Genomic DNA, 25598 nt, shown 5'->3' with positions numbered 1-25598 from the left:
CTTCTGTCTCGACTGTCTTTTGCGTAAACCTCGCAAAAACACTCAGCATTGCTAGTTGACACTAGCTATTCGATACAAGAAAGCCAGAACCAGCGGTATCAGGTCTTCAATTGTCCGTACCCATTAGTTTGACAGCGTTCCACATGACATATTACACACGCCCCTGATTGATACGCAAATCATTCATTGCTTCATTCATCAATGCGAAACTTCAACATCTATCCAATACTCTACCAAAGCATCACAACATGCCTTCTTCACTTGGCGTCCATATTCCCCTTGGCCCACTCCCTCAACACGTTCTTCTTAATCTTGCCTGTGCTCGTCTTCGGCAACTCCTGCACCACCACGACCTCCCTTGGCACCATGAATCTGCTGATGTTACTCTGCTCCTTGGCCCACTGAATCATCTCGTTGCCCAGCGTCTCGCTGTTCGTGCCGTCTTTGGTCGTAACAAACGCCTTGGGTCGCTCGCCCCAGTGCGAGTCCGGCACGGCGCACACGCCGACTTCGAGGACCGAGGGGTGCGCTGCGAGCATGCCTTCAAGAGCGACGGAAGAGATGTTTTCTCCGCCTGTGGGAGTTAGCGTGTGAATTGTGGAGGGAACTGGAAAATAAATTACCTGAGATGATGATGTCCTTTGCGCGGTCGAGGATTTGGATTGCGCCGTCTGCGTGCCAGACGGCTAGATCGCCTGTGTGGTTTACGCCACCTGCCCACAGTTTGCGCGTCGCCTCGGCGTCTTTGTAGTACCCTTTTGCGCAGATGTTGCCTTCGAATACGATCTCGCCGATCTCCTGGCCGTTCTTTTCTACATCAATGAGGACACCTTCTTCTTGCTCGGTCTTGATGATGCGAGCGGGCAGACCGGTGACGAACCCGTGGCCTTGTCGCGCCATCTTGGCATACTTCTCTTTCTCGGGCATTTCCTCCCATTCTGGCATATGGTAGCCTTTAGTGATTGGGCCATATGTTTCGGTCAGGCCGTAGACGTGGACTGGATGCAGATTCAGGTTTGTCATCTGCTCAAAAAGCCATGCGGATGGTGGACTTGCGGCAACAGTGACCCGGACCTCCTGAGGCAATCTTTCAGCCTCTTTCGCTGCGCAGAGGAGCGTGTTGACGGTAGGCGCGGCATTGAAGTGAGTAACACCTTCTTCCTTCAGCAGGCGCCAGATCTCGGGGTAGTCGATCTTGCGGAGGCAGTAATGCGTTCCTCGTACTGCGGTCACGCTCCAGGGAAATGTCCAGCCAGTTGCGTGGAACATAGGGAGGGTCCAGAGGTACTTTGCGCGACCGGTGTGGTAGTTGAGACCGGACTCGATCACATTACCCAGTGCAGCAAGATACACACCTCGATGTGTATATTCAACTCCTTTGGGTCGTGCGGTTGTACCAGATGTGTACGCCAAGGCAAAGACCTCTTCCTCATCTGGGGCTTGAGCGGCGAGGTCCACCCAACCCTTTTTCCCATTCTCAATGTCGTACTTCAAGCCTTCCAATACAGCATCATCGAACGGTCCTGACAGCTCGCCCTCCGTAGCGTCCGTATCTGTGTCCACTAAGATCGGTACATTCGGCATCTCCTTCCTGAAGTCATCTAGTATCTTGACGAATTCAAAATCTACAATGATCATATCGACGTCCGCGTGCTGAAAGATATAGCTGATATCATCTGGCTTCAGGCGGTAGTTGATAGCAACATTCACCGCTCCAGCGGCTGCAATGCCAAAGATTGACTCTAAGAAAGCCGGTGTATTTGTTGCCAGAATTCCTACGCGTTTGTAGCCTTTCTTTCGTAGGTAGTACGCCAGTCCTCGTGCGCGGTCTGCAGTCTCTTCGTAAGAGCGCCGTAGGATCTTCCCATTCGCGGTCTTGTGATAAATCGCTGTAGCATGAGGCTCGATCTGCGCGGCTCGCCAAAGGAAAGAAGTCGGACTGAGCGTGTGAAAGTTGTGACGATGGTGGTATTCATGACTGTCGCCGGGGTGGATCGGAGGGGGACCGGGTACAGGACTGGCAGATATAAATTGCGATGCCAATTGCTTGAGACGATCTGTGGGCCCCATGGTAACGATGCGCGCGGACTGCTTATTTCTGGGTGTGGCAGGGAATCTGTAGATATGGAATACAGCTTGCGACCACTAGGTGCAGCGGCGCCCGTCTTAAAAGATATCGGTTATGCGATTTGGGGTATCGACGCCCAGGTGCGGAGAACCCGTATCGGTAAGAACAGCGGCGCTGATGATGCACCTGAACCAGACCTAGGTAGAGGTCGCTGCAAGGAAGGTAGATACTTGTGTAACTATCTGATCCTGAGGTATGACAGCCTTCCGAACGAATTCATGGAAAAGAGCTGGGGTGAGCTCCCACGAATCCGGGGTAGGGCATACCTAGTCGTAGATGTGTTCATCACAGCCGAGGTTCCCCACCATTGGTCGACGTGTGGGTTGTCTGCCGTTGTCAGCCGCACCACCCATCTCTCCGGCGGCTTCGGGCCGCAACATGGAGGAATGGAAGAGCAGTGCGGAATCAACCTTGATCACATTTTCCAACACAGCCGTAGGGATCTATCACAAAATTGTGAGAGATCAGGGCGCATACAAATTATGAGACGAGAGACACAAATGAACGGGAAATTGGGATATATTTGCAGCAGAACTCCATCATATGCTGTGGTAAGCCCTGGGTTTTTCAATTCGTATTTTCTTCTAACCGGAAGAGAAGTACCTGAAGACAGCGCTGACCGACGTTGAAGAAACCCATAAACACGTGTGCATCCTGGTATCGGTATGCTCTTTTAGCCTAGACACCATTTCGATCGGTCGAAGTAAACAGGATGAAAAGGACCCGTGGGCCCATTGCATGCCACGCCAAACGACTTCACCGACACCGACATGTATCATGAATCGTCGACATCTAGTAGCCGAGGGCGGTGAGCTGCTCCTTGGTCTTGCCGTCAACGTTGGCGGTCTTCTGGGCCTCAGCCAACTGCCTGCGGGCAGCCTTCTTGCGCTCGTAGTAAGCGGAGCCCTTGACTTTCCTGCGCTCCTCAAGACTGCGTTGCGAATTAGTGTTCGTCTCGTCAAGGAAAATATCAGTGGTACATACCGGGAGACAACGTCCTGGTACTTCCAGCCGAACTCGTGACCAAGACGACCGACAGTGCAGTACTTGCGGCCGGGCTTCAACCTCAGGACACGGAGAGCCTGGGGAACGACGACGCGCTTCTTCTTGTCATAGGGAGGAGGGATACCCTCGAAGGTCTTGAGACGCTCCATAGCGGCGTTACCGCGGGCAGTCTTGTGAGGGATCATACCACGAACGGTGCGCCAGAACATCTTGGACGGAGCGCGCAAGTGGAAGGGACCACCACGAGTGGGGTTGTACCGGGTCTGCTTGCGCATGAACGCCTGGTACTTTACTGAACTAATGTCAGACTCTGCTTTAATTTGCAGGAAATGCCTTGAAGCGCTCAATGAAGAGCAGAGGCACACGGCGTCAATGACGACCAGTGTATGTGTATAAGCAATGCAATGCAAAGCCGTTGTTCCATCACACCTCAATGTGTGCTCTGCTCTCCATCGAGTCGCTTCGATGGATCGGGGGAGACGTACGCTTCGCGCGGAAGAACTCGCCGGAGATGTTCAGGGCCTCGCATCGCACAACGACGATCTTCTGGCCGTTGAGCAGCTGCTTGGCGACCGTGGAGGCCAGGCGACCGAGAAGGTGGCCCTTTCCGTCGATGACCTGTGCTGCACGTTAGCTGGAGTTGATATGGCATGTTTGGGTTCTCTGGAAAGCGCAGCGCGGCGGCTACATGACTGCCGCAATTATAGGGAACGTACGACTACTGGCTCGAAGGTACTCGACATCTTGCTAGGAGCTGGTGCTGTGGTTAGTTTGGCGGTGGGTTGAGGTCGAGGTGAGCGAAAGTTGAAGTTGCGACGGGGCGCGCCTTCGCTTTGTGCGTGTACTAACCCCGTCCGGGAAAGCTTCACCTCTAAATTCTCTAAGCGAGGAAGGCGCGCTCACGAGCAAGGCAGGAACAACAGAGCACTTGACACTCATAGATCGTCATGCCAAAACAATTATAGCAATCTGGCTAATGATTGCGCAATCTACGCAGGATTATCAGAATTCGATGCACGCACAGCAGTATTGATGTTGTCCCTGGCCAATCGCAATAGTACAGCAGATAGGAAACAACACACATCCGAATAATTAGCACAAGCTGTTCCATAAACGAAAGGCTATATCGACCTGCTTTCAAGACGATACCCAAACAGCGAGACTACAATGATGTGTATATGAGCGGAGGTGGAGGCTTCAACGTACCTAAAGCCTACAACGATTGCATTAATATGACAGCGTGAAGTTGCTTAGGCGGTCTTCTCGCGGCATTGCAACTGACTTTTATCGCGAATTCCAGTGTACGTACAAACCAAAGCTTTTGGATGATTGCAATAAACTGTCCAATATCAAGGCTGCGTTCAGATATTATAGTGCTATACGTTGGTCGTACGGGCAAAAGGTATGCGTAGTAGGTAGCACAACTTTTTCTTTCGCGAACTTGTTCTCCTACACACGGTGTATACAACGTCGATATGTTTTGGCATCCGTAGTCTTCTTTGAGACTCTATGTAGTCAATCACAGATGATTCATACTTGCTCTGCTTTGTATCACCCACTCTTCGCAGTTCCAAGGTCGTTAAACGGCCACAATGTGAAAGTCTCGCCGAGCATATTGCAGATACAGATCACTCGAAGGGTCGCACGCTACTCAGGGTCAAAACTGGTATGTGTCATGTGTAGCAGACTCTAAAGATGTTGTATTTGCTCTATGTTGGTCGTCCCAACTGATTACAACCTCGTCATCTTTCCCCGTCAGAGTGGCACTTTGCAACTATGCAGTGGTAAAACTGTAGCGCTCTCGATCTGAGTTTGTCTGTGGTGGTTGATGAAATACTCCTCGTTCTAGTTGTTAACTTGCGATCTTCAAACCAACACTTACTGATCAGTGAGTAGACCTTCTGCATCAACACACAGCTCGAATGAGCAGTTGCGTCTTTGATGATGTCTCTAGTCGCATCTTGACAGGCGATAGGTGCCGTTCTCCATATTGAGATTGTCAGTTGATCTTTATCGAGCAGGAGTGCATTGCACTCACGAGTTACGTGAGCAACGGTGGGAGGAATCTTTGATAGCGGGCGTGACTCTTTACACATTCAGCAATCAACCCTATCATGTTGGTTTCTACCCTTGGAAGTTTGGCTCTCACGTTGCGGATAACTCTAGGGTAGACCCAGAATATATGGAAGGATACCGAAGTCTGTTCTAGAAAGGTAAAGTGTAGCACAGCAGTCGCTGGATACCTCCGGGCTATGCCGTGCGACACCCAAAATTGAAGGTCTTGTACCTTGTCTTCTCTGTAATGCAAGATCCTGCGTAGCCAGAAAACGCGAAAGGGCAAGATTTGCTTCCTGGTAAATATTGCGTGGTGATACTTCACTGTCTCCATGTCACCTTCGTACCGTTCGAGTTCGAGGTGCCCCCGTAACCGATGAATCCATAGGTAGCGAACCCATTATTACGATCGACAGCTTGCGAGCTCATCGAAATGGTTCCGGGGAATAGGGCGGCAACAACCCGCGCCTATCAATTCGAGATTGAGCGAGCACTGCCAGACAGATACACTTTGTGACGCGGCCTTATAAGGGATGAGAACGAGCAATCTATCGTGTGGAATGAAATGCCTCTTTGTACAGTGAAGATGTAAATATCGTCGGTTCATCTGTACCAAAGTTACGAGCGGCCGAGCTGAGTTTCTAGCGATGCTGCTGTCGCCATTTTGTCACTGTCTGCCCAGGTGGTTAGGACCCACATTGTCAAACGTTTCTATAATTGCTGGGAGCCTGCGACGATCCCACGGCGCTATTTCGATACAACAATCCGAGTACCTGCGCGAACGGCATTGCAGACTAAGAAGATCGAGAAGGCCTTGTGCGGATCGTCTGGCCAGCCTTACGCCTCTCGTGTGGCGGTTGCTCAACTGTGGCGTCTGGATGTGCCTGTCGAGATCGGATGAGACTGGGCAGCAGCGCCACAAGAAAGTCCTTACCCTTTGAACGCTAGAAGCCGTTCCGCTCTGCGTGGCTGTGCAAGACCTGGAGGAAACAAAATGCAGCTGAGCCACCTGCAACTCCTCCTTCCGAATTCCACCAGCCTCAACCTCAAGTCGACGCCCACGTCAAGCTGCAGACGCGCATTACGCTTTTGGATCCCAGACACCTTCGAAACGCTTGGCCAACGGTCTCGACCATTGCTCGCATATTCGTACGTGCGCTTTTGTACCTGTTACATAACAGAAGCTTCTCCAGTTGCATACGCCACAACTGCCTGCGATCGCACAGCCAGTTCCGGAGATCGTGGCTTGGCCCTCGAGCACCGAACCTGTTCAACCCCATGTTCACCCGGAACCAAACGGCATCTCCGCCGTACAAGCCACACATGAAAAGCCTCAACACTGGCTTTGAAAGACGTCCTTATCGCGACAGCAAGCATCGGCAGCAGGAGATAAAGCCAAGTGTGGCTAGTACGTGTCATCATGTGGCTAGTACGTAGCGCGATGTCCGTGGCTAGTACGTGTATTCCTGTGGCTAATACGCGGCCGTGACGAAGCCACAGATTATGGCGTCAAGCACCTGACTCGGGCGTCAGCGAACATTGACCATCAGCCACATGCTTAGGCGAAAAACACTGGAATATCGATAGGCTAGAACTTCCGTGCAGGACTCTAGCCAAAGTCGCAGATTTCTCCGAGCAAGAGCGTGCAAGCGTCATGCTGGTCCGCTTCTTTGCCTCGGTGCTGCGCGCGGAGCTTCTGATGGGTAGGTGACATAATCGTGATCACAAAGAGGATTACGATGGGAAAATCGGAAATAGGGATCCCAACTCCTTCGGCTTACCTACCACCCCTGGAGACGGCGATGCTATTCGATCTCCGTATATCGTGTGTGAAATTTGGGCGGAACAGAGCGTGTTTCTGGAGGAATGCACTCGGGCACACGTCGCAGCCAATACTTCTGACCTACCAATTAGGCCACAAAGTAGTGGGCTGATTCCCATGCGGACAAGCGGACCCACTGCCCATTTCTGAAAGCTTGGCGTCATTACTGTACATGTCTTCACTCCCAGCTGATGGATCACATTTACACAGCTGACAAGCGTTAGTTCACGAGACACGCTGGTTCGTTCGCTCGAGACAATTCCACGTTTTTGTTACGACTTGGCGAGCGGAGGTCCAAGGCTGGGTTGGCGTGAGGCACCAAGGCATTGGCGGGAATGCCAGGAATGTGCAACGTTCAACCTCGGATGATGACCAACCGGATGAGGCTAGGACCCACCAGCCTCAATCAAGCCACGCTGTCACAAACTGTGGCCGGCGCTACGATGCGAAGGCTGGTGAAAGTGGAGGTGCACATGTCGGACCTCGCATTGGATCACACCCCGAGACAAGCCCGTGTCTGGGGAGGAAACTCACAGCCTTTTCTTGGCTACATGCTGGTGTCTGCTGTACCCACATAAAGAGACGATGTCTTTATCCGGTTCGCTGATCGGTGCTGCAAGCAGAGGCTTTAGAGCGCGCGAGGAATCATGGGATGATCAAATGTTGCATTGGTGCCAATCAGGCCCGTTAAAGTACGCCTTATTGACCCGGCAGTGTCTGCATGATCCGCCGCGCACTGATAACTCCAAGGATCAAGGCTCTGTTGACTGGTCTTGGAGTGGCGTGGGTGGCGCCTTGTTTTGGAGACCTTTCTATCGTCTCACCCTATGGGCTTGTACGCTGCGAGTATTACCATGACGCCACAGCTTGCAGATAAGCGAATGGCTGTGCTCTGCCACTTGGCGGTGTGGTGGTGCAGCTCCCGCTGTGCTGTGCTAGGCCTTTTCGGTTGTGCAAATGAACGAAGCCGGAGCAACCGGAGGGCAAGCGAAGACACGAAGAGTACGCCTGGAGCGACAACCAGGTTGGATAGCCTTTACAGAGGTCTTGAGCGCGCTCGGCGGGTCTCTTGTGTACTGCTCACAACCCACAGCAGTACCCATGGATCCTTGGCCTACTTCCTTGTGGTGCACAAGCGGATTGCTCGGCGGATATAACACGATTCGATTCCGGTGCCCAAGGGCGGGACGACTGCCATGGAACAGCGCTAAGACCCTCCCATCAGAATCCTATTCCTTGGGACCCACCTCTCCGCCGCTGATTGACCCTGCCCTAACACAAGCCATTTACTCTTAGGCGCAGCACCCCCCAGCCACAGTCATGCTCCCCAACTGTCGCCATGGCCTCCCCAAAGCTCACAACAGCTGATGGCCAGAACACAGGCTCCGGCCTTTCTGGTCAGTATGACGCCTCACCACACTCAGACAGCCCAGAAATTGCGGAGGATCAATCCTCTATCGATGATGTCGCCGACGACCAGGGGCCAAAGCCACAGCCTCTGCAAAAGAGGCGGCGTGTAACCCGTGCATGCGATGAGTGTCGACGTAAGAAAATCAAATGCGATGGAAAGCAACCATGCACCCATTGCACGGTATACAGTTATGGTAAGCTTCACGAGTCTTTTGTCCATATTCCCGCTTTAGCAAGTACTGACTCCAAGTGTAGAATGGTAAATCCACCCAGCCATCTGTCGCACCCTGAACTACTTACTAACAGCTCCTTAGCACCTACGACCAACCGTCCAACCGTAGGCGAAATGCAACACCACAGTACATTGAAGCTCTAGAGAGCCAATTAAAGCGTGCGAAAGCCCTATTGCACGTTGTCTTTCCGAGCATAGACTTGAACGATCCTGGCATTGACGCCCACCTGCAAAATGGAATGCTACCACATGCACCTGTCGCCGCTCCACGTCCCGCGATGGTACCTACTGACCCACGCTTGTCGCAACATCACATCCACCCACAGGTCGAGGTTGCGGATGACTCCCACTTGGAAGCAATGGTGAAAGCAACGGGCCAACTAGATCTCGATGAAGAAGGCAACTGGGACTACCATGGCCACTCTTCAGGACTCAGTTTCATGAGGGGACTGCGACAATTCGGAGATATGTTCCAAGTGCCCCCAGATTCGTCGCCATCTCTGAAGCACCGCAATATGTCCGTAGACCCTCCCTCGCCATCCTCGACGCGATCACTCGCTGCCTCTTCTACTGCGTTACCATCAGGGACAGGTTTACCGAACAAGAAGGAAGCTCTCAGCTTATGCGAAAATGCGATAATCGATGCTGGTGCAATGCAAAGAATTGTTCATTTGCCAACCTTCTACAAGCAGTTGGATCGCATGTACGACACCCCTGCTGAGGACTACACCAACGCGGAGAACAGTTTCTTGCCTCTGTTGTACGCCGTGCTAGCACTGGGCAAACTCTTTTCACAGGGTGAAAACGAGGCTGATAAGTCGAACTATGATGCACACGTCGACGAAGGGTGAGTTTGGACATTCTATGGCTGTAGGTTTTGCTGACTCTCGACAGCTTTCGATACTTCAAAGCCTCCCGCCAACTACTTGACATTACCGACTGCCGCGACCTGACGTCTCTACAAGCGATCGTATTCATGATACAATTCTTACAGTCATCAGCAAAGCTCAGCACCTGCTATGCCTATATTGGAGTTGCTTTACGATCAGCTTTGCGTATGGGTTTGCACCGTTCGTTCAACAGAAACTTCAATCCCATTGAGGCTGAAACTCGCAAGCGCCTGTTTTGGGTTATTCGGCGGATGGACACATACGTGGGCGCGATGCTCGGGCTACCACGATTCCTCGAAGACGAGGATATCGATCAGGACTTCCCGATGGAGGTAGACGACGAATACATCACCGAAACCGAGATTTTGCCCATGCCGGAGGGAAGTATCTCCGTGATGTCAGCTTTTAACGCGCACACGAGGATCGTGCAAGTTCTTAGCAAGATCTGCAGATATGTCTACCCCATCAAGGGTACCCAGTCTGGCGGCAAGAACTCTGTTACATATACAGTCAAGTACTCCAAGATCCGCGAACTTGAGCAAGACTTGGCACAATGGCTGGACGAACTGCCCATGGCTCTCAAGCCCGGAGGCGAGGCGCCACACATTATCATCAGGTGCGTCACCCACTCTATTGCAATTTGGACATGTACTGACTACTTCTTAGGGTGCAACAACTACTTCGTATGGCTTTTGGGCATGCGCAGCTTCTGCTCTATCGTCCTTTCTTGCACTACGTATCATCGACGTACAACGACAACATGACCGATCAGCGAGCGTTTGCATGCGCTTCTGCATGTGTGAGCGTCTCACGAAACATCATTCATATCACCTCAGAGATGAGGCGACGAGGACTGTTGGCTGGGGCGTATTGGTTCTCCATGTACACGACATTTTTCGCGATTGTTTCCATATTGTATTTCGTCTTGGAAAACCCTAATAGCCCCACCAGCCTCGAGCTACTCCGAGATGCTGCAGAGGGCAAGGAAGTCCTTGCATACTTTGCAAAGAGGAGCATGGCTGCTGATAGATGCAGTTCAGCACTCAACGTAAGTGTTCTCAAGACCAGCCAAATATCGGCAGACATACTTACTTTCTTACAGTCTATGTTCGAAAGACTACCCGAAGCAGTCAAGCAAGGAAGAGAGATCCAGGAATCAAGGAAGCGACGACAGGACAGCTCTCCTCAATCGCTCAGTTCACGACCACAGCTCATCGAAAGCGATTTGGCAGTGCCACGCCGAGCCAGTACGTTCCCTGATAGCCATCCGGACTCTAATCGCACTGCCCCTGGTCCGTCTTTGCCCATATCTCAAACACATTACGCCAGCCTCGGACTGGACCCATCTTTCAATTCCCCGTCACCGTCTAACGCAGACTTCTTTGAGGGAGTACCTGGTCTTACGCCAACTTCTTCTAATGCCAGCCTAGGACAGTTTGGTGCGCTTCCGAACCGCCCATCATTCCCTCCTACGCCATTGTCGAACTCATTTACAGATCCCTCCGGTCTTAATGTTCCAATCTCGGATATCTCGACTATGATGTTTCCTTCTGCCGATCCTTTGGCCTACCCAAATCCTCCGATGACAACATTTGAGAACAAGCACCCTCAAGCGTTCGACCGCAGACTCGAATCTTCGTCCGTAGTTGGCCCCACCTCTGGCACGGATTTCAAATCTTATCCCGCGATATTTGCACCGAGTAGTATGCCCGCAGGCGCTCTGCGTCGACACGAGAGTGAAGCACAGCTCTTTGGGCCCATGCCCATGTACTTGATGCAAGCTGCACAGACTCAGAGGGGGCAACCGATTCACTCTGGCAGCCCGAGTATGCACCATATCCCCGGCCAGAACATGCATTTTGACGAACTACTAAACCAAGAAGAATGGGCGCAGACATTCATGGATCCTGGAATGGGACTACCAAGCTCGAGGACGCCGTTTGGTGGAAACTCCCAATTTCAGCCGCCTGGAGCAGGGGTGGGTGGCTGGCGATGAGATCATCCGCTGATCACAATCGCTGAGGTCAATGCTGTGCCCGCTGTTGGGTCGAGAGCACGGTTCACGAGCGGAGACCTCCATAAAGACATGCATCATCAGGTCCTGACATGCATGCTGGGATGACGTGGCTTTCTGCACAGGAACTTTATGTCGACACCGAAATGACTGGGGTCTGAGCAATACGGGCGTATTCACCTGCGATTCGCCGACGACGTTATAAAAATCACTGCACCGATGCGACACCGCTACCGCTTGCCAACGCAGAAGGCTACGGCAGAACTGGTTACAGCCGTCCATAAGATGGTTGGCCATCCTTTACACCCACCCTACCTCTACAACCTGGCGAATTGCGATATTCGCTCAGCAGCACGATACCCACGGTCGACGACGGGCTGGTACCAAATTTTCAGTTCTTTGTCAGCGCTTCTTCCGTGTCGTATCTCCGACTCTGCATCATCCTGGCGCTTTGAGCGCCTCATATAACACGTCTTTACTGTTTTCAGCGGCATTTTGAGTAGGCTTACGGCGTTGGATTACATTTGCTTTGTTTCGAAAGTTCTGAATTTCAAACTCTATACCCGGTGAGAAGGGTGGCACGAGACGTGGGGATATATAAGGTCGTAGGCGGAGCCCCAGCTACCTAGGTAATCATCCAGAGAGAGACTCCTATGGTAGAAAACCAAACATAGTCATAGACGAAAGAAAAAGATAACCTCAATACACTGCTTGTCACTCAACATGATCTTGGTCTATTGATACTGATTTATGTTGCTATTACAGCCTAGGCATGCTTATGGAGATTATCCTTGTGATGATCAGATCTGTCCTTAGACTTGTGTAGAAGACAAGGGAAAGTTAGCGTGTCATAAGAGGCTAGGGCACCAGCCACATCTGCTGAAAATCAGTACAACGTCATCGGTTCCTGTCGAACTCCACGCGCACGAACCAAGGTTTTTGATCCTCCTTTGGCCACAATTCGATCATCTCTTTCGCATTGCGACGCATGCGGTATTCGCCAAACAGACGTCTCTCCACACCCCTTCGCGCCACCTCCTGCCTATACCATCAACGTCCATCTGACCCACAACAATGGCCACCCGCCGTAAACACACCTTCACATCGGTCACCGAATCTAACGGCTCCGCGCCTATAACTGCCGGTATGCCAGGCGGTACTATCAAGCCTCTCACCGCCAGCGCGCGCCGCTCGCCTTTCCTGCCAACCCGACTCGAAGCGGTCCTCATCTCCATCTACCCTGCGACGCTCCTCGTAGGCAGCATAATTAGTACCCTATCGCCCGCCTCGCGCGCCTCGCCCTACTCCGCCGACTCGCAGTCGCATCTGCCTGAGTTTGCACCGAGCTACTTTGCGCTGAAGAAGAATGTGTTCAACGTATACTTTGTCAAGGTTGGATGGTTCTGGACAACCCTGGCGTTCACAATGCTGGTGCTCATGCACCCTGGATTCGGGCGCGGACTGTCCGTGAGAAGAATCCGGGCGGTGCTGCGATATGGGCTAGTAACGACGTGGTGGGTGTTCGTCACACAATGGTTCTTCGGCCCGCCGTTGATTGATCGCGGGTTCAAACTCACCGGCGGTGCGTGTGAACTGGCAAGAGACCCAGTGGCAAGGGCAGAGATGAGCGATACAAAGGAGTTCATTACGGCGGCGACGTGCAAGGCTGTCGGTGGCAGCTGGAAGGGCGGTCACGACATCTCTGGACACGTCTTCCTCTTGATTCTGGGTTCTTCGCTGCTCTGGCTTGAGATGCTCCCTGCGCTGACTCGTCTTGAGGGTCTGCGCGACGGCCGACTCATCACTCTGTCAGACGGCAAGGTTGCAAGCGTGGCTGTCGAGAAGGAGAACCAGGAAGCTGAAGGCGAAGCGACGACTAAAGGCGTTAAATTCGCCCTTGGAGTAGCTGCACTGATGTGGTGGATGCTACTCATGACTGCCGCTTACTTTCACACTTGGTTCGAGAAGTTTACAGGCCTGGTCGTTGCGTTCACAGGCTTGTATGCGATTTACTTTGCGCCGAGAGGTGTGCCGGCCATGCGGGCTTATTTGGGAATGCCTGGTGTGTAAGTATGGAAGTTTCGATTAGATTCACGAGTAGTATTGCACAAGCGGTTTGGCTTGCGCGTTTTGTATATATCAACTCATCTCACGTCTAAAGCATGAGCATGTCTCCATAATCGGATGGTACGTGGATAAAAAGTTGCGAGTACACTCATGCACCATCCGGAAAGAACACCTGAGAACAGCATTCTCACCCAAGCTGGAATCCTACACGCTTGCTGGCAATTGAAGGATCTCGATTACATCTGATCGCAATCGCAAAGATGCTATCTGTTGGGGCCCCAACCCGTCATTTCTTCGTCTCTTAAGCTTTAACAAAGACCAACTGCGTGATGGAAGTCCCATTTCCGAGTTGGCTATCGCTTTTCGCGAAGCCATTGAGTTCACCAAAGGTCTATCTCTCGCCTACATCTGGATCGACTGCCTTTGCATAATTCAGGACAGCGCAGAAGACTGGGCTTAAGAATCTGCTTACATGGCCGACGTATATTCGCAATGCTTCGCTTACCTGGCTCTCTACAGCCCCAAATCCGCACCAGAGTATATCTACCAAACCAGCCGGATCCTCCATACCGCCCTTCTTGACAAAGGCAATGTTTCTCACAGATGGTACGGAAGCTGGGATAGGCGGTTCAGGAGCCTAAGTTGTCTTCCCCGAAGACTACTTTTGTCGGATGCTATATGATCAGCCACTGAGCGGTCGCGCGTGGTGCTTCCAAGAACGTATGTTCCCCCGACGTCTGCTCGGCTTCGGACTTGGACAGATGTCGTGGTCCTGCAGCGGGAGCAGTTTGTCGTGCGAGTCGTGCGAGTCGTTTCCAATGGGCATTTGGATCAAATCCAGCCTCCTGGAAGTTCAGCTTAAACACATTTTCGACTCACCCTTTGGTGAATTTTCGTTTGCTATTTGTGATTAGATATCGTAGAGGACACCGATTGACGTAACACACAGGAGTCCTGAATCGTAGAGAAGTCCATATCTCATATGCAGAGATCAATAGCTATGAAGTGGGGTATAATCTATGGTGTGATCTACGCTAAAGGTTTCCGCTCTCGCTCACTTCAGCAATTCATCCTGCTCTTCCTTTGTGAGGCCAAACAGATACAGCAGGTCCTGCATGCTCTTTGTGTTTAGCCGAGCAGGGGCAAGAAGCTGCACCTTGGGTTTCGCATGGAACGCCACGCCCAGCCCGGCAACGCCCATCATGGGCAGGTCATTCGCGCCGTCACCGACGCACACGACCTGGTCCAGCAGAATACCTTCTGCCTGCGAGATCTCCAGAACATGTTGCCTCTTCTTCTGCGCGTGGACAATCTCGCCGGTCAGCTCGCCGGTGAGTGTTTGCCCGTCCTCGGATACGACGAGGTGGTTGGCGTAGGCATAGTCTAGACCGAGCTGTCCTCCCATCCAGCCCGTCAGCGGTGTGAAGCCGCCGCTCAGAACAGCGGTCTTGAACCCCAGTCTCTTCAGCGCAGTAATGAGTTCCTTCACGCCCTCGTTCAGTGTGATCCTCGGCCTGAGCGTCTCGAATACTGTCGCGGGTACACCCTTGAGCAGTTTGCACCTTGCGCGCAGACTGGCTTCGAAGTCGAGCTCGCCGTTCATAGCCGCTGCGGTAATAGCAGCGACCTCCTTCTCAACGCCAATCACGGAGGCGATCTCATCGATGACTTCTTGCTGGATCAGCGTGCTGTCCATATCGAAGACTGCGAGACGCTTGTAGCGCCGGTGTATTGTGTCGGCCTGGAAGACGCATTCGACATTCCACTCCAGCTCAAAGCGGGAAATAGCTTCGTTGCGGCGGAGGGTCTCTAGGGATAGGGTGGACGCGGTAGGAAGGGGAAATGTGGTTTCGACGACGCGGCAATGATGGCTCCGCTCCAGCTTTCGTGCTACGACGGTTTCCGGTTGCAGTCCTGGCAGTATGCTCGAAAGTGTGGTAGTGAAGTCGTTCAGGCAGCTCTGACTGATGTAGTTTCCATACAGGTTGTCGAGCGCATCGGGTCCCTGTGTAGGTGGCTCGAGAGGGTAGGCTTCAAGATTCTTAGTCGGTGAAGCCCCATCTCTCAGCGCATCCAAGGAGGCTGCAGGGATGGTGTCTTGCGGCGTGCGAGGTACCTGGTCAGGAAGAACGGCATTATGTGGTTTGTCAACTCTGTAGAAGAGCGTGGCGACGATGTGAACGGGCGACACATCGAGAGCGGGCGGTTTAGGTGCCATAATTAAAGTTGTTTAGAAACCGAGGCAATTGGTCGATTCTGTGTCGCGTGGAAGCCTGCAGTCTGAGTGAATGTTTCGGCGGGGCTGAACCAAAAAGTTGAGGTCCGGTCGCGGCCTCCATGCTTCATGACGCTAGTGACCCCGCCGTCCCGTCCAGGCACTCCCGCGGCGTCCGCATCATCCATGTTTCCTTCATGTGACCAGGCGATAGCTCGCTATTGCTCTAATGCATTTGCGGTTGATGGTGCGAGACACTCAACAACCAGCTTTAGAGTTTATGGCGCGGAAACTCAGTTGTCCGATGCGCGCAAGCCGAGGCTGCACATTGGGTTTGTGTGATGGCCAAGACTTCCGAAGCGCCTCCATCATCGGACATAGCTGGTCAGCACAAGCCCCGCGAAACCCTGTGGCACCATTGAGTACTGCTTCATGGTCTCTCGACCTTTTCGGTGACAATGACTGACTACAAGCCGGAGAGTCTGGTCGCGGCCATTCGCCAGTCCCCTCCAATCGACGTTACGACTCCCTTCGACGCGGCCTGGGTTAAAGACAAGGTCATCTTGATTACAGGAGGAGCAAGCGGCTTCGGTGCTGGCTTCGTGCGACTGTGGGCGAAACATGGAGCTACAATCATTGTCGGCGACATCAATGTGAATATGGGCGACACGCTTGTGCGCGATGTGCGCAAGGAGACAGGCAACGAGCGTGTGCACTTCGTGCATTGCGATGTCACAGATTGGCAGTCGCAAGTCAATCTGTTTAAAGAGGCAGTCAAACTGAGTCCCCATGGGGGCCTGGATACAGTCGTCGCAAACGCAGGAATTGCAGGGGCAGATGTCTTGCCAGAGGGCAAGAATCTTGATGCCGCAGAGCCGCCACCACCCAACTTCAAGATCATGGATGTGAACTGCACTGGTGTCTTGTACACGACGCATCTCGCATACTTTTGGCTGCCCAAGAACCCCGGTTCGAAGCCATGCAGCATCGACTCGATGCCTTCCACAACATCACCGCGCGACAGACATCTGCTTCTGGTCGGCTCAGTAGCGTCACTCCTGCCCCTCGCGATACAACCACAATACAATGCGGCAAAACACGCGGTGCTTGGCCTATTCAGGAGCCTGAGGGCAACAAGCTCGATGCAAGGGATACGGGTGAACTGCCTGTTACCATACTTCATCGATACACCCATTATCCCCATAGTCGGCCGTATCTTGCTGGCTGGTGGCGCAACGGGTCAAGTGGAAGACGTGGTTGCTGCAGGCACTCGCTTTGTGTCTGACAGTCGCATTCTTGGTCGCTCGCTAGTCGTCGGACCGAAGGTGCATCTCCGTCAGAAGGTCACTGGCGAGTGGGACTTGGTGACGCCTGGGTCACCTGGCAGCATTGAGACGGCGGTGTTCGAGCCCTACGCAGACGACTGGGAAGACGTAGACCTCTGGGACCGTAACCTCGTCAAGATTTTGAATCTAGTCCAGGCTGGCAGAGGTTGGGCGGGATGGGCTCAAGATATCGTTAAGGCTGTCTTTTACGGGTTTGGATTTGGACGCAAATGATTGCGAACGGTCACGCGCCTGATCTACGGGCAGACCGGATAGTTCGGCATATACAGTAACCATGAAGGATCGTCGGCGGCGGAAGATCGTTAAAACATTCATTCTCCATAAAAAGGGTCGAGCTGTGTGGGTGTATGGGCATTTCATGTATATGCTTAGTCGTCGTATAGCATGCGAGACATGCGCTTGATATTGCAGAATTGCATGGCACCAAGCATGGGGAACTTCAAGTAAATTGGGTGCCACGTAACATTGACGATGGCAAGGCACTCCGATTGGGACGACCGATGACGTAGTGTGCACATACAGGGAAGCTGCGGATGCGCCAACGACGGGAATTAACCTGCTACGGTTAAAACCACCCTTGATTTTGAACTTGAACATCATTTAGTGGCGTCACTGCAGGCGCCCAGGCACACGCTTGCAATGCTAAGAAGTATCGTCGCCATGTTGTCAATGTCGTCGCCGCCGGTAGACTGCGACGTTCGTTCATGCAAACGCGTTTTGTAGAGACGCGCACAGTTGTTGCTACTTCCTGCACTGTACTTTCATCCTCTGCGTCAAAATCTTCACCAGTAATTGTAATGACACAGCGACCGACATCGTGACAAAACAACTTCCCACGATGGCCACCCACGCTCAGGAAGAGCCCACGGTCTCGCCTACCGGGATGGTAATCGACGAGCCCACATTCCCAGACATCGCAGGCGTTTCAGCATCACAGAAGGCGGGCACAATAATAAACTTTCCAACACCAACAGATCCCACACCCGCACACATCTCTCAATATAACCTTCCGGAGCCTGAGACCCCAGAACAGCCTTCTAAGGCCGAGACACAACAAGCTTCGGCCCCACGACGACTACAGGAACGATCGGCGACAGAGCGACCGAAGCCGTCGACTAAGAACTCAATCCTCAGACACACGCCTACCTCTCGAAAACAACGACCAGCGCCAGTCCAACGACAGACAACCGTCACGTTCGATCATAGTTCTTCGGACTCGGACTCCTCCGAAGATGAACAGTTGCCTGCGAAGAGCACCAGCCGCGACGAGGCAGTGCAGCGCGAAGAGTCTCGAACCCTCTCGCAAAGCAAACGACGATCCTCGACCATGAACCCCTTCGCACGTTTCAAAGTCTCTAATGAGCACTTCCAGACTAGAGGGTCTGTCAAGAGCGATGGACGTCTCAAGCTGAGCATCTTGGAAGAAGACCTGGGCAGCGGATACATAGCAAAGGCTCTGGGCGCTATAATACCGAAGCATGGAAGAGACAACGAGGGTCAGAGCGTGCACTCCTACGATACTGCTGGAGCCAACGCTGGCAAGATTGCACCAGAGCAAGACGAGATGGAGCATGACCCTTCACGACGTCTTCGACTCAACATTGTTATCATCATCATTGGATCGAGAGGAGATATACAGCCGTTCATTCGTATTGGCAAGATCTTGAAAGAGGACTATGGACATCGCGTTCGAATTGCCACCCATCCAGCGTTCAAGGACTTCGTAGAAAAAGATTCTGGCCTCGAGTTCTTTTCTGTGGGCGGTAACCCAGCTGAGCTGATGGCCTTCATGGTCAAAAACCCTGGTCTCATCCCAAATTTGGACACAATCAAAGGTGGCGAGATCGGTCGACGCAGAGCACAGATGTATGAGATGTTTCAGGGCATGTGGCGCGCATGCATCAATGCTACAGACGACGAGACTGATCATATGAATGCAAAGATGAGTAAGTAGGTCAGACTGAGGTGATGAGTTGCCGCTAATTCTTGAAGTGGGAGACAAGGCACCCTTCGTCGCCGACGCCATCATTGCGAACCCACCTAGTTTCGCCCCCGCACACATCGCTGAGAAGCTAGGCATACCGCTTCATATGATGTTCACGTACGTAGTCATCTTAGGTTAAGTTTTGGGACGTCAGGCTAAATAACACAGGTTCCCGTACACACCGACAACACAATTTCCACATCCGCTCGCGAACATCAAGGTCAGCAACGTTGAGCCCTCGTACAGCAATTTCATGTCATATCCTCTTGTTGAGATGATGATGTGGCAAGGTCTTGGAGATCTAATCAACCGCTTCCGAACTCAAATACTGCATTTGGAAGATATCAGTACCCTCTGGGCACCTGGCCAGCTGTATCGACTGAAAGTGCCTTACACATACATGTGGTCTCCAGGAATCATACCAAAACCAAAGGACTGGGGCCCAGAGGTCGACATCACTGGCTTTGTGTTCCTGGATTTGGCATCTAACTTCACACCTCCAGACGACCTGAAAAAGTTTTTAGACGCTGGCGACCCTCCCGTGTACATTGGGTTCGGTTCAATCGTTGTCGATGACCCTGATCGGTTCACCAAGCTGATTTTTGAGGCGGTCGAGATGGCTGGTGTGCGCGCTTTGGTTTCCAAAGGTTGGGGCGGCTTTGGATCGAATTCGGATTGTCCAGACAACGTCTTCATGCTGGACAACACCCCACACGATTGGTTGTTCCCAAGATGCAAAGCAGTTGTACATCACGGAGGAGCTGGTACCTGCGCTATTGGTCTCAAGTGTGCGAAGCCAACCATGATCGTGCCCTTCTTTGGTGACCAACCATTCTGGGGTGCCATGGTGAGCAAAGCGAAGGCAGGAGCACACGAGTGCATACCTTACAAGGACCTGACTGCCGACCGATTAGCTGAAGGCATCAAACAATGCCTGACAGAAGAGGCGCAAAAGAATGTACAGAAGATTGCAGATGACATTGAGGCGGAGGGAGATGGGGCCTTGAACGCCGTGCGATCCTTCCATCGGAGTTTGCCGCTCCACGGCGAGGCAAGCATGCGCTGCGACTTTCTGGATAACCACGTGGCGACCTGGAAGATCAAGAACACTAATGTCAAGCTCTCAGCACTCGCGGCTGAGATACTGGTCAACAAGAAGAAGCTCAAATGGAACGAGCTGCGTCTGATCCGTCACTACGAGTGGAATGATTTTGGCGGCCCTGGCGAGCCAGTCACCGGGCTGTGGGGGAGCATCTACACAACTTTAACAGACGCAGCACTGGGCGTGGGCTCTGTTCCTGTTGAGATGGGCAAGAGTTTGAAGAAGCGCGAGAGGTTGTGGGAAAAGAAAAGACAACACCAAAAGAAGAAGGAACAGAGAAAAGAAACCATGGAGAGGGCAAACGCTGAGCTGGAGAACGAGAAGAAGAACTCTGCTGAGAAACATGTTGCGAAGAAAGAACAACAGCAAAACGGCGATAGACCTAAGCCAGAACGCGGAGTGTCCAGCTCATCGAGGATCAGTGAACCTGAACAGACACTGAACGAAGAGCTTGCACATGAGGCGGAATTTGGGTTCAGAAAGACCGGCCACGCACTTGCACGCTTCCCTATGAATGTTACTCTCGCCCTTACCCAAGGGTTCCACAACGCACCTCGGCTTTACGGAGACGAGACCGTTCGACGCCCACCACGAGTTACTGGGATACACTCTGGTCTTCGCGCTGGTCGCGATGAGCTAGTATATGGTATTGCAGATGGAGTCACTGGAATCGTAACCCAGCCAATTCGAGGGGCAAAGGAACGTGGCTTGGTGGGAGCCGTGCGAGGTGTCGGTTTTGGTATCGGTGGCTTTGTCTTGAAAGACATCGCAGCTTTGCTCGGCCCGTCGGCTTATTTCATGAAAGGCCTTGACGCCGAATACATGAAAAAGTACCAGCCCACTACCTTCATTCGTAGAGCGCGCATTGCACAAGGTCAGCAGGAATTGCAGCAGCTCGAGCACAAGACTCGTGTCACGCATATCAGAGAGGCGGAGGGTAAAGACGTAGAGACCAAAGAAAACAGAGACGAAGTCGAAGATAACGTCTCCATTCGGTGGGCAGCGCTGAGACAAGCTATAGCAGAAGAGAAGAAGAACAACAAGCAAGGCATCATTGCTTCCCTTACTGGTACCGGCGAGAAGAAAGCGGGCACCATGGTTCCACGCAAGAGCATCTCCGTCAAGAAGCCAACAGATCGAATGCCGCCGAAGTCAGCCACTGCACCAGCTGTAAAAGATTCAAAGGGCAGGAACAGTAGAGACTATGACCAGATAAAAAAGGACTTTGACTCGCAGCATAGGAGGAGTTCGACCCTCAATCGCAGCAGCACAGAGCCTCTTTCCAGAAGAAGTTGGGATGACAGCAGCGCCATCAAGCCCGAGAAGCCAGAGCAGAAGGAAAGGCCGAGAAGTATCCACGAAGAGCCCGAATTTGAGGAGACACATGTGCTGGGCAACGCGCATCTAAAGCAAGACGTGGACAGTGAGGATGAGAAGAGGCACGATCCCGTACCGAGTGCACCGACTGCTGAGATTGATGCAGAGGGGCAACAGGATTCAGAGCAGGACCCAAACCGTCTTCAAGAACCCGGCCATGCATCCCCTGATTCCAGCTCGGACACCACGAAAGTTGATTCCGAGACAGTCGACTGGGTCAAAAAAAGACTTCAAGTCGAAGACAGGGAGGGCGCAGATGGGACCAGGGTCATCAACGCGTGAGTCAAAGCAGCATAATTTCGTTTGTATACTAGGTAGCCTAGATGAGTATAACATTTGTAATCGAGATACCCCACAATCACATCTTTAAGCCTTAGACCTACCATTGCCAATGAGACTGCTTATGCGACGAAGGCCGCAGTAGGTTTTGCACCCGCAAACGACGCTGGAAGCGGCTGCGTAGCGACAGGTTTCGCTGGGTCCGCGGTGAAAGCCGGGAACGAGCCACCATCAGGGTAAACCTTTGGGCCAGGCATCGTGTAGTTGACCACAGGTGGCCAGTAGGGGCTGAAGTAAATTCCCGGGTCACGCGAGGTATCTGCGTATGCTATATCAGCATCAAACTCGCATGTCCTCACAGACGCCAAACACTTACAGATTCCAGGGAACTTGCCCACAGGACTCGGCTTCTTCCCAGTCGCACCACTGACCTCGATCTGCGCACACCCGATGTAAAACTGCGCACCGGCGCCGTCCGGACCTCCTGCGGAGTGCACCGCGATATGCTCAGCACGCAGCAGGTACTGTCCGTTCTCAATGTCCTTGGGAATCTTGAAGTCGAACTTGGTCCAGCCATCGCTCAACCACGTCATCGCAGCACTGTAGTTTGCGTACGTATTGACGCCCATCTCATAGATCTTGAACCAGTCACCCTCGCCCTGGTACGCGCTGACATTGGCAACAGTGCTCTTGCTCATGTACGCGAATAGCGGGCCCGGGTGGCCCAACACATCGCGCACAGTGAATCCGAGCGTGTCGCCGGCTTTCACGAGATAGGTCTTGGTCTTCGATGCGGCGGCGAAGGAGCCGCTGTTGCAGCGGATATCGGGGTGCGTGACATCGTAGAAGGGGCTGTTGCTGACTGTGGGGCCTAGCGCGCGGACATACTCGTATGGTTCGGTAGTCTTGCCGTTGACGATCAGCCGCTCGAAGTTGTAGTGTGCAGAGGCGAGGGTGGTGATTAGAGCGAGGATGGTAGAAGTGAGGAATCTCATCTTGCTCGCGGTTGATGTGTGGGTTGCTGAGAAATGACCTGCTTAGATAAGGTAGGATCTGTTCTTCCATAAGGACTTCTTTTGGCTAGATATATGCTTGTTGCATGTCAAGGTTTTGGGTCGACGCTTTGAAGAGCTGCAATATCAGGTAGATGAAGTGTATATGAAAAGGGTCCCCGTGTCACTTAAAGTTACCTTGGGTGAACCGGCAGCTGACAGAAACTGCACATTTAAATGAATTTCTTGGGCCCACACGAAAGCCATCAGATTCGATTATATTGTGCTGGAGCAGATGGCGTACCCTTCTACTACGCGATACCTGTCTCAACGCGACGTCTGAGAGGTATCCCAGGGATGCAAGAATTATTGTGGCGATTTCTATTGAACCGGCCAGTGCTGGAATTCGCAAACTCGTTTACCTCAAACGCTGTTGTGTAGAAGATGTAAGATACCTCTGGGAATGCGAGGAGGAAAGGGAGGAGGCGTCACATTAGCGTTGCAAAGGCATGCACGTGATCGTATCTTCTTCTTGCAGCCCTGTGTTTTTGGCCTCCATCAACAACCAACTTCAACACGTCTGTAACAGACATCGAATTTTATACCAGCACCGAGAGCATCGTGAGAGAACATGGTAGCCCATGCAACCTCACTTGGAGATTTGGCCCTCCACATCAGTGCAAATGCCGCTTGTCAAGATTGCGACCAATGATGCGGATTCGGTATCACTTTTGAATGCCGGTCGGCTTTTGACTGCACTCATGCCCTAGGATTCCCCACACCCCGCAATACGCTAAGACACAGTCCCGCCAATCATTAAGCAATTGCCCCATTTATTGAGATTCATTTCCTGGGGTATACTTCTACATATCCCAATTCTTCTCCACGTTCCGAGTATGTGGAGCCGTTTGGTAGCGCACTGTGTTTATTATGAATTCCTCTTATACAGGGTCTCCTGTGGTTGGCTTTGGCGTCAGGCAAGAATATCAACCAGAAGAAATTGACCATGAGCTTGTACGCCCTAACCACACTGTATCTCGCTGCTGTCTGCTCAGCTGCACAGTCTGTGCAGCTGAGCATCCCCGATGCACCATCAGCAGGAACCCAAACTCTCAGTGGCTCTTTCCAAGGCTACTCGATGGAGGTTGCGTCGTTTGCAGATATGGCGGGCAATTTGACGTACGACTGGCTCCTTCACTTTGATGAGCCACTAGCTCACAATTTCCAGATCACCGAATAAGCTTTCGCAACGCATGTTGCAAAACCTCAAGGATATCTCGGGTGCAGCTGTTCCGGTCCGAGTCGGTGGTACCACTGCAAATCATGCGATCTGGAGCCCTGACCAGAAAGAAGCCATCATCCAGAACTTTGCGACCCCGGGTGCAGACCAGCCTGCAAATGTGACATGGGGGCCTAAGTACCTTGAATCCTTCAAGGTATTCCCCAAAGGCACAAAGTACACTATAGGTGTGACATTTGACAGCGGCAAGAAGGGCGAGGACAATAGTGCGACCGAGGCAGCGGCATTCTACAATGGTATTGGCAAGGACCTCTTTGCGATAGAAGTAGGCAACGAGTTTGATGGTAAGCCACTTGGTACCCACATCGCACCATCATTCTGACATTATCAACAGTCTTTCCTGTTGATCGAAACACATCAACTTGGTCAATCCGCGCGTACGTCCCTGAGTGGCTCTCCCGCACATCTGCCATTGCAGCCCGTGCCCTGCCCAAAAGTACCCAGAGAATTTTCCAAGCAGGCACCTTCGTAACCCCCGGCACTATCAGTGCAGACGTATCTTGGACCGCCCAGGCCGCCATCGATCTCGGCATCGCATCAAATGGCCTCGCAAAGACTTTCTGCACACACCAATACTTCGGTGCGGCGTGCCGGCCCGTCAAACCGACACTCGCAGGCAACGTGATGAACCGCACGGCTTTGATCCAGGGGATGTACTATCATGCTGGAGCATCTGCTTACACTGTGTCCAAGGGACTGCCCTATGTCATCGGCGAGACGAATTCAATTGCGTGTCAGGGCTTGGCGGGGGCTTCCGATGTATTTGGTGCAGCGGTGTGGAGTGTTGACTACGCACTGTATGCTGCGTCGTTAAACGTTTCCAACATGTACTGGCACATGGGTACCGGTTACCGATACTCTGCATGGCAGGCTACCCAGAACGGGACTACAGCTCCGGGACCGCGGCCGCTGTACTACGGCAACTGGCTCGTTGCGACTGCACTTGGGAACTCAGATGCACAGGTTGTGCAGATTGTGAATACCTCGAGCCTTGCTGGATATGCGATATACTCGAGCAAGCGCCATCGCGCAGAGCTGAAGAGCGTGGTTCTGGTCAACATGGAAGTGTTCAACTCCACATCCGCTCCTGCAAATCAGCGATCGAGTGTAGATTTCTCGTTACCAAAGCAGCTTGGAGGTAAAGACTGCAAAGCAAACATCAAGCGTCTCACTGCGCCGGGTGCAGAATCTCGAGATGATATCACCTTCGCTGGTCGCACGGTCGCTCTTGATGGGACGATAAGTGGCCGCGAGTCAAAGGAGCGGGTCGCGAATGGCGTGGTCAACGTGAGAGCGAGTGAGGCTGTTCTTATTATGCTTGACTAAGAATGAGGTTGAGAAATATAATCACATAATCACATATACATCATATGCATAAAC

General features: G+C 52.5%; 8 protein-coding genes across 8 annotated transcripts; 5 read left to right on the top strand and 3 right to left on the bottom strand.

Moving 5' to 3' along the window:
* C7974DRAFT_172810 (uncharacterized protein) lies at window positions 1-2237 on the bottom strand. The gene is made up of 2 exons (XM_046136182.1): window positions 624-2237; window positions 1-574 (listed from the first exon to the last, which is right to left on the bottom strand). The coding sequence occupies exons 1-2, from the start codon at window positions 2068-2070 to the stop codon at window positions 258-260; spliced, it is 1764 nt and encodes a 587-aa protein (XP_045998258.1). The 5' UTR covers window positions 2071-2237; the 3' UTR covers window positions 1-257.
* A 355-nt stretch (window positions 2238-2592) lies between these two features.
* C7974DRAFT_392856 (ribosomal protein L13 domain-containing protein) lies at window positions 2593-3928 on the bottom strand. The gene is made up of 4 exons (XM_046141721.1): window positions 3850-3928; window positions 3619-3751; window positions 3113-3425; window positions 2593-3059 (listed from the first exon to the last, which is right to left on the bottom strand). Exons 1-4 carry the CDS (start codon window positions 3874-3876, stop codon window positions 2921-2923), a joined length of 612 nt encoding a protein of 203 aa, XP_045998257.1. The 5' UTR covers window positions 3877-3928; the 3' UTR covers window positions 2593-2920.
* Window positions 3929-8349: 4421 nt separating this feature from the next.
* On the top strand, window positions 8350-11538 carry C7974DRAFT_375566 (fungal-specific transcription factor domain-containing protein; the record flags this gene model as incomplete). The annotated part of the gene is made up of 6 exons (XM_046140219.1): window positions 8350-8614; window positions 8676-8679; window positions 8735-9499; window positions 9547-10158; window positions 10209-10590; window positions 10645-11538. The coding sequence occupies 6 exons, from the start codon at window positions 8350-8352 to the stop codon at window positions 11536-11538; spliced, it is 2922 nt and encodes a 973-aa protein (XP_045998256.1).
* An 882-nt stretch (window positions 11539-12420) lies between these two features.
* C7974DRAFT_172556 (inositol phospholipid synthesis and fat-storage-inducing TM-domain-containing protein) lies at window positions 12421-13820 on the top strand. Its single transcript, XM_046136181.1, has one exon. It carries the CDS (start codon window positions 12631-12633, stop codon window positions 13624-13626), a length of 996 nt encoding a protein of 331 aa, XP_045998255.1. The 5' UTR covers window positions 12421-12630; the 3' UTR covers window positions 13627-13820.
* A 2003-nt stretch (window positions 13821-15823) lies between these two features.
* C7974DRAFT_392850 (uncharacterized protein) lies at window positions 15824-17790 on the top strand. The gene has a single exon (XM_046141720.1). It carries the CDS (start codon window positions 16297-16299, stop codon window positions 17395-17397), a length of 1101 nt encoding a protein of 366 aa, XP_045998254.1. The 5' UTR covers window positions 15824-16296; the 3' UTR covers window positions 17398-17790.
* A 1-nt stretch (window position 17791) lies between these two features.
* Window positions 17792-22024, top strand: C7974DRAFT_334615 (uncharacterized protein). The gene is made up of 3 exons (XM_046139161.1): window positions 17792-19130; window positions 19177-19285; window positions 19337-22024. Exons 1-3 carry the CDS (start codon window positions 18023-18025, stop codon window positions 21927-21929), a joined length of 3810 nt encoding a protein of 1269 aa, XP_045998253.1. The 5' UTR covers window positions 17792-18022; the 3' UTR covers window positions 21930-22024.
* A 24-nt stretch (window positions 22025-22048) lies between these two features.
* C7974DRAFT_471611 (glycosyl hydrolase family 61-domain-containing protein) lies at window positions 22049-22921 on the bottom strand (the record flags this gene model as incomplete). The annotated part of the gene is made up of 2 exons (XM_046146510.1): window positions 22049-22245; window positions 22303-22921. 2 exons carry the CDS (start codon window positions 22919-22921, stop codon window positions 22049-22051), a joined length of 816 nt encoding a protein of 271 aa, XP_045998252.1.
* A 927-nt stretch (window positions 22922-23848) lies between these two features.
* On the top strand, window positions 23849-25544 carry C7974DRAFT_357867 (uncharacterized protein; the record flags this gene model as incomplete). Its single annotated transcript, XM_046139627.1, has 3 exons — window positions 23849-24097; window positions 24190-24502; window positions 24553-25544. 3 exons carry the CDS (start codon window positions 23849-23851, stop codon window positions 25542-25544), a joined length of 1554 nt encoding a protein of 517 aa, XP_045998251.1.
* Window positions 25545-25598: the final 54 nt, after the last annotated feature.

The sequence above is a fragment of the Boeremia exigua genome, assembly GCF_020726555.1.
Source record: "Boeremia exigua strain MPI-SDFR-AT-0100 chromosome Unknown C7974scaffold_5, whole genome shotgun sequence".
In the NCBI taxonomy this organism is placed as follows: Eukaryota; Fungi; Ascomycota; class Dothideomycetes; order Pleosporales; family Didymellaceae; genus Boeremia; species Boeremia exigua.
The sequence above is the reverse complement of the archived record's forward strand: the minus strand, read 5'-3'. Positions and strand labels throughout refer to the sequence as shown.